The sequence below is a fragment of the Liolophura sinensis genome, chromosome 1 (assembly GCF_032854445.1).
Source record: "Liolophura sinensis isolate JHLJ2023 chromosome 1, CUHK_Ljap_v2, whole genome shotgun sequence".
NCBI lineage: Eukaryota > Metazoa > Mollusca > Polyplacophora > Chitonida > Chitonidae > Liolophura > Liolophura sinensis.
The window spans coordinates 89,898,049-89,906,145 of NC_088295.1; the positions used below are offsets into that span (position 1 = coordinate 89,898,049).

The 8,097-nt window shown below is 47.5% G+C and overlaps 1 protein-coding gene across 1 annotated transcript; it reads left to right on the forward strand.

Moving 5' to 3' along the window:
- Positions 1-6,848: 6,848 nt before the first annotated feature.
- Positions 6,849-7,787, forward strand: LOC135465437 (beta-1,3-galactosyl-O-glycosyl-glycoprotein beta-1,6-N-acetylglucosaminyltransferase 3-like). Its single transcript, XM_064742680.1, has one exon. It carries the CDS (start codon positions 6,849-6,851, stop codon positions 7,785-7,787), a length of 939 nt encoding a protein of 312 aa, XP_064598750.1.
- Positions 7,788-8,097: the final 310 nt, after the last annotated feature.

Genomic DNA, 8,097 nt, shown 5'->3' on the forward strand with positions numbered 1-8,097 from the left:
GTTTTAAATCGTTGAACAATATTGGCAAAAAAGTATATTATGAATAACAAAGCAAAATAAGAACATATATGTTTTACGTACTTCATAAAGAATGTTTCCTAATGCTATAATGCAGAGAAAAGAACCCCCAAGTTAACGAAAAGTGGGCTATGTTTCGAAATGTTTTCGATAACGTGTAGTGAGACAAATTGGATTATACGTTAACAAGCTTATTTCTCCTTGGTGACAAAATGGATTAGTAAAAAATAAATAAATAAATTAGGTTTCGGTCGTAGGCCATCATTTTCAGAGTAAAATTCTTGATTACGACCTTAAAGCCCAATCATGTAAAATAGATAACTAAAAAAAAAACCATGTGATGCATGCACCAGACATCACTAGGCGAAGTTGTCGTCATTACCACAGGCCAACTAGCCGTTTGTAACGGACTGATGTTCATTTCTACCGGCTTCTCGCTGGCTGTGCGAACTGATGGTCATTACCACAGGTCCGCTAGCCTTTATACCGGATCCTGACTGGCTGGGTGGACTGATGGGCATTGCCATAGGTCAACTAGCCCTTTGAACAGAGGCCTCGCTAGTTGTTCGGACTAAGGGTCATTACCATCCGTCCACCAGCCCTTTGTACTGGGCTTTCGATGGCTGGGCGGACTGATGGTCATTAGCACAGGCCTACTAGCCCTTTGTGCTGGACTCTCGATGACTGGGCATACTGATGAGCACTACCACAGGTTCATTAGCCCTTTGTACTCTCGATGGCTGGGTAGAGTGATGAGCATTACCACAGGTCCACTTGCCCTTTGTGCTGGACTCTCGATGGCTGGGCAGACTGATGAGCATTACCACAGGTCCACTTGCCCTTTGTGCTGGACTCTCGATGGCTGGGCAGACTGATGAGCATTATCACAGGTCCACTTGCCCTTCGTGCTGGACTCTCGATGGCTGGGCATACTGATGGTCATTACCACAGGTCCACTAGCCCTTTGTACTGGGCCCTCGATGGCTAATCAGACTGATGGTCATTACCACAGGCATAACCACAGGTCCACAAGACCTTTGTGCTGGAGTCTCGCTGGCTTATCAGACTGAAGGTCCTTAACACAGGTGCACTAGCCCTTTGTACTGGGCTGTCGCTGGCTGGGCAGACTGATGGGCATTAACACAGGTGCACTAGCCCTCTTTGCTGGGCTCTCGATGGCTGGGTAGACTGATGGTCATTACCACAGATGCACTAGCTCTTTGTACTGGGTTCTCCCTTACTGGGCAGACTGATGGCCATGGCCTTTGTCCACTAGCCCTTTGTGCTCTACCCAGCCATCGAGAGTACAAAGGGCTAGTGGACCTGTGGTAATGACCATCACTCTACCCAGCCATCGAGAGCCCAGAACAAAGGGCTTGTGGGCCTATGGTCATGACCATTAGTCAGCCCAGCCATCGAGAACCCAGCACAAAGGGCTAATGGACCTGTGGTAATGACCATCAATCTGTCCAGCCATCGAGAGCTCAGTACAAAGGGCTAATGAACCTAAGGTCAAGCCCTTCAGTCTGCTCAGGCAGCGAGAGCCGAGTAAAAAGGGCAAGTGGACCTGTAGCAATCCGCCCATCCATCCAAGGGCTAGTGGAGCTATGGTAATGCCCATCAGTCTGCCCAGCCATCGAGGGCCCAATACAAAGGGCTTGTGGACTAATGGCCATGGCCATCGGTCTTCCCCGCCTTTGTGCTGGGCTCTCGATGGCTGGGCTGACTAATGGTCATGACCATAGGCCCACAAGCCCTTTGTTCTGGGCTCTCGATGGCTGGGTAGAGTGATGGTCATTACCACAGGTCCACTAGCCCTTTGTGCTGGGTTCTTGATGGCTGGGCATACTGATGGGCATTACCACAGGTTCATTAGCCCTTTGTACTCTCGATGGCTGGGTAGAGTGATGGTCATTACCACAGGTCCATTAGCCCTTTATGCTGGGTTCTCGATGCCTTGGCATACTGATGGGCATTACCACAGGTTCATTAGCCCTTTGTACTCTCGATGGCTGGGTAGAATGATGGGCATTACCACAGGTCCACTAGCCCTTTGTGCTGGGCCCTCGATGGCTAATCAGACTGATGGTCATTACCACAGGCATAACCACAGGTCCACAAGACCTTTGTGCTGGACTCTCGCTGGCTTATCAGACTGAAGGTCCTTAACACAGGTGCACTAGCCCTTTGTACTGGGCTGTCGCTGGCTGGGCAGACTGATGGGCATTAACACAGGTGCACTAGCCCTCTTTGCTGGGCTCTCGATGGCTGGGTAGACTGATGGTCATTACCACAGGTGCACTAGCTCTTTGTACTGGGTTCTCCCTTACTGGGCAGACTGATGGCCATGGCCTTTGTCCACTAGCCCTTTGTGCTCTACCCAGCCATCGAGAGTACAAAGGGCTAGTGGACCTGTGGTAATGACCATCACTCTACCCAGCCATCGAGAGCCCAGAACAAAGGGCTTGTGGGCCTATGGTCATGACCATTAGTCAGCCCAGCCATCGAGAACCCAGCACAAAGGGCTAATGGACCTGTGGTAATGACCATCAATCTGTCCAGCCATCGAGAGCTCAGTACAAAGGGCTAATGAACCTAAGGTCAAGCCCTTCAGTCTGCTCAGGCAGCGAGAGCCGAGTAAAAAGGGCAAGTGGACCTGTAGCAATCCGCCCATCCATCCAAGGGCTAGTGGAGCTATGGTAATGCCCATCAGTCTGCCCAGCCATCGAGGGCCCAATACAAAGGGCTTGTGGACTAATGGCCATGGCCATCGGTCTTCCCCGCCTTTGTGCTGGGCTCTCGATGGCTGGGCTGACTAATGGTCATGACCATAGGCCCACAAGCCCTTTGTTCTGGGCTCTCGATGGCTGGGTAGAGTGATGGTCATTACCACAGGTCCACTAGCCCTTTGTGCTGGGTTCTTGATGGCTGGGCATACTGATGGGCATTACCACAGGTTCATTAGCCCTTTGTACTCTCGATGGCTGGGTAGAGTGATGGTCATTACCACAGGTCCATTAGCCCTTTATGCTGGGTTCTCGATGCCTTGGCATACTGATGGGCATTACCACAGGTTCATTAGCCCTTTGTACTCTCGATGGCTGGGTAGAATGATGGGCATTACCACAGGTCCACTAGCCCTTTGTGCTGGGTTCTTGATGGCTGGGCATACTGATGGGCATTACCACAGGTTCATTAGCCCTTTGTACTCTCGATGGCTGGGTAGAGTGATGGTCATTACCACAGGTCCATTAGCCCTTTATGCTGGGTTCTCGATGCCTTGGCATACTGATGGGCATTACCACAGGTTCATTAGCCCTTTGTACTCTCGATGGCTGGGTAGAGTGATGGTCATTACCACAGGTCCATTAGCCCTTTATGCTGGGTTCTCGATGCCTTGGCATACTGATGGGCATTACCACAGGTTCATTAGCCCTTTGTACTCTCGATGGCTGGGTAGAATGATGGGCATTACCACAGGTCCATTAGCCCTTTGTGCTGGGTTCTCGATGTCTTGGCATACTGATGGGCATTACCACAGGTTCATTAGCCCTTTGTGCTGGGTTCTCGATGTCTTGGCATACTGATGGGCATTACCACAGGTCCACTAGCCCTTTGTGCTGGGTTCTTGATGGCTGGGCATACTGATGGGCATTACCACAGGTTCATTAGCCCTTTGTACTCTCGATGGCTGGGTAGAGTGATGGTCATTTCCACAGGTCCACTAGCCCTTTGTGCTGGGTTCTCGATGCCTTGGCATATTGATGGGCATTACCACAGGTTCATTAGCCCTTTGTACTCTCGATGGCTGGGTAGAGTGATGGTCATTTCCACAGGCCCACTGGCTCTTTGTACTGGGCTTCCTGCTCTCTCTGACGCACAGGGCGGTTAGCGTTGTCTTTCTTTCGTAGACAACATACATACTTGGACAGGTTATTTCTGGGTTCCCCGCTCTCTCTGATTCGAAGGGCGGTTAGTACTGCCTGTCGTTCGTAGACATCATACATACTTGGACAGGTTATTTCTGGGTTCCCCGCTCTCTCTGATTCGAAGGGCAGTTAGTACTGCCTGTCGTTCGTAGACAGTATACATACTTGGACAGGTGATTTCTGGGTTCCCCGCTCTCTCTGACGCGCAGGGCGGTTAGTGTTGTCTGTCGTTCGTAGACAGTATACATACTTGGACAGGTGATTTCTGGGTTCCCCACTCTCTCTGACGCGCAGGGCGGTTAGTGTTGTTTGTCGTTCGTAGACAGTATACATACTTGGACAGGTGATTTCTGGGTTCCCCGCTCTCTTTGACGCGCAGGGCGGTTAGTACTGCCTGTCGTTCGTAGACATCATACATACTTGGGCAGGTGATTTCTGGGTTCCCCGCTCTCTCTGACGCGCAGGGCGGTTAGTACTGCCTGTCTTTCGTATACAGTATACATACTTGGACAGGTGATTTCTGGGTTCCCCACTCTCTCTGACGCGCAGGGCGGTTAGTGCTGTTTGTCTTTCGTAGACAGTATACATACTTGGACAGGTAATTTCTAGGTTCCCCGCTGCCTCTGACTCGCAGGGCAGTTAGTGCTGTTTGTCGTTAGTAGACAGTATACATACTTGAACAGGTAACTTCTAGGTTCCCCGCTTTCTCTCACTCGCATGGTGGTTAGCGCTGTTTGTCATTCGTAGACAGTACACGTACTTGGACAAGTGATTTCTGGGTCCTCCGCTCTCTACGACTCGCAGAGTGGTTAGTGCTGCCTGTCGTTCGTAGACAGTATACATACTTGGACAAGTGATTTCTGGGTTCTCCGCTCTCTACGACTCGCAGAGTGGTTAGTGCTGCCTGTCGTTCGTAGACAGTATACATACTTGGACAAGTGATTTCTGGGTTCTCCGCTCTCTACGACTCGCATGGTGGTTAGTGCTGTTTGTCGTTCGTAGACATCATACATACTTGGACAAGTGATTTCTGGGTTCTCCGCTCTCTACGTCTCGCAGGGCAGTTAGTGCTGTTTGTCGTTCGTAGACAGTATACATACTTGGACAGGTTATTTCTGGTTTCTCCGCTCTCTACGACTCGCAGGGTGGTTAGTGCTGTTTGTCGTTCGTAGACAGTATACATACTTGGACAGGTTATTTCTGGTTTCTCCGCTCTCTACGACTCGCAGGGTGGTTAGTGCTGTTTGTCGTTCGTAGACAGTATACATACTTGGACAGGTAATTTCTGGGTTCCCCACTCTTGTAAGATAGATTTTTCATTAAAGGTTGCTTTAAGGTCGGGTGAAGTATATATTAGTCGTTATGCTATTGAAGAGTGATGTCTGAATAGGATATACAAATAAGATGTACTTAAAAGTGGATGACATTGTGATGGCGGTCTTCAAGTGTTTTGATAGCACACGAACCTTTTGTGCAAAGAATATAGATAAACTTCTCGTCGATAGCCGACGGATACGCGATGATACCGCCATTGATGAAGAATGTTATCCCGACGATGCTCTGAGGGCGAAATCTAAAGTTACTATGTTGTGAAAATAATGCCGCATTGGCGACGCTGTATAGTTCATCAAGGTCAACTGACGATAGCAGTTACTAGTCGATCATGCTCTAATCATGCCCTGGACGGGTCCATATCATCATTATTAGTGATGACAGTTGTTTCTGAAAGAGGTAAGAGGCTATATGGATAAGGTGACTATTGTTTCAAATTTTTTACAAGCACATGTACTAAAGTTCTTATGTGGGTGATGTACCAACCAGTAAACAGTTTATACATCCCTCAGAGTTGAATGCACGTGTTATAAAGAAGAGGTACATGGTGTAAAATGTATATATTTAATAGGTTAATATTATGCTCAATTAATCAATACTTAAGAAAAGTGTCTGTGTTAAGGAGGTGTATATTTAACCTAACTCCCAAACCGGCGGGACAAGGGCATAAGCGGGTTAACTGTTTAACAATACTACAATGGACACTAAAGCGCCAGCGACTTATTGATCGATTCGCCGTTCACCGCCTTAAGACTATTCAAGTAGTCTGTTAACGTCATATGTAATCGACATCAACTTCAATCATACCGTCACACGCTGGCTCTTTCTGTATTTGAAATCGAAGTATTTTGGAGTGTCTATAGCAGATCGATTTAGGGTGGTCAACTAGAAAATGCTTGCATTGTGAAGCGGAAATGTAGCGGAAACAGATGTGACTTAATGCGATTGTTGTCACCTTGTTCTCGTATTGGAGGGTAATCTATCGTAGGTACATTTATGGCGTGTCCCCCTCGCGAATGATGTGTTTTCGTGTAATTGGGGGAAATGAGGCAGATAAGAACAGCGGGCCAACGAGGAATTAGAGTATTTCTCGTGGTTTTCTATGACATGCTTCCTGGCCTATTATGTAGCCGTTGCCTTAGGGGCATTGGGGAAATTGTGATATCTAATGGTTTGATTACATCAGCGATGACACAATGAAAGATGAACATGGGCATTTGCCGTCAAGTGCGAGGCAGGACGAGGCTCAAAGCATTGGCACTGTGTGTTATTGTCTGGGTTTGCTACGTCGCATCAAACTTACTATGGATTTGGGCGTTGTTCTCATTACAGAGCGCGGACAGTTTGAAAGCCAACTTAATATTTTTATATTCCGGTAAAAGTTACAGCGACAGAAAGCTGATTGATTCTAAACAATGTCTACAAAAATCTCTGGTCAACTGTAGCGACGTTTTTAGCAATACTCGCAGCTATATTCCATCATGGAGCCCTATTTCTACGGCAAACCACTCTAAAGCTTCTGACCACAACACTTGCGATTTATTATGGTTAGAGGCAAATTGTACAGTGATGAGAACCATACTGGACTATCCAATCACGGCCTTCTCAAAAACCGAAGAAGACTTTTCCATTGCCTACAGTATCCGCATGCATAAGGACCCGGAACAGGTGGAAATGCTGTTGAGAGCTATCTACGCTCCACAGAACGTCTACTGTATATACATAGATAAGAAATCCTCACCTGAAGTACACGAAGCTATGCATAATTTGAGCCAGTGTTTCCCTAACGTCTTTATTGCATCGCATCTTGAACCGTTTTACTATGCGACGCGCTCTCAGATGGAGGCGGATCTTCAGTGTATGCGAGACCTCCTGCATACATCTGTGCCGTGGAAGTATTACCTCAATCTGGCTGGACAAGAGTTCCCTCTGAGATCCAACAGGGAGATCGTGGAAATGCTGACGCTGATGAATGGGACAAACGATATAGAAGTTGGCAAGTATGTTCGGGGGCTTCGCTGGAGGTACCTTAGCCGGGTGATTCCAGATATCGAGAAGGGATTCAGGTTTGACGGTCAAAAGCTAGACAAGCTTGGGCTGAACGTGACACTGTACAAGGGATCTGCTTACGGTGCTTTTTCCAGAAAGTTTGTCCAGTTCGTGCTGTCAGACAGTCGAGTTCAGCGACTTCGTCACTGGCTCGCGGATACATTCGCCCCTGAAGAGACTTTCTTCGCCACAGTCAATGCCATGTCTGGCGCCCCGGGCGGATACCCCGTTTACGTGAACCAAAAAGCTGGAGAGCATATCTCCAGGGTTGTTCTATGGAAAGACACGATGTATCCGCCGTGCCAAGGTGTGTATGTCCGTGGTGTGTGTATCCTGACCAGCCCGGACCTCAAATGGTTAGTACAGAGACCACAAATGTTTGCCAATAAATTTGACGTAAACGTTGACAGAAGCGCCGTCCAATGTCTTCTCCACAATATACTACTTCGCAGAAACTAAGCAACCGGAAATAGATCTTCAATATTTCTATTCTCTACCGCACGTAAAATACGCCTTACGAACACATTAGTAACTGAGGACTTGTATATAAATTTTGCGTCATTATTATGAGAAAGTGTCACAAAATAATATTTGGATCTTAATTGCTTTGTGTTTTAGATATTTTCATTTCTGATGGTAATGGGGTTTTATTTTGGACTCACTGGTATCAGAAATTGTTTGTTTTACATTTCTGTCTGGAGAGTTTTACAGAAATAAGTCTTTAAACTACTGCATATGGTGTATCGAGTCACGTGATCTGTCTATGATA

Excerpts from the sequence above, each read along its gene's own strand:
- LOC135465437 (XM_064742680.1), top strand. The coding sequence starts at position 6,849 with ATGAGAACCATACTGGACTATCCAATCACGGCCTTCTCAAAAACCGAA.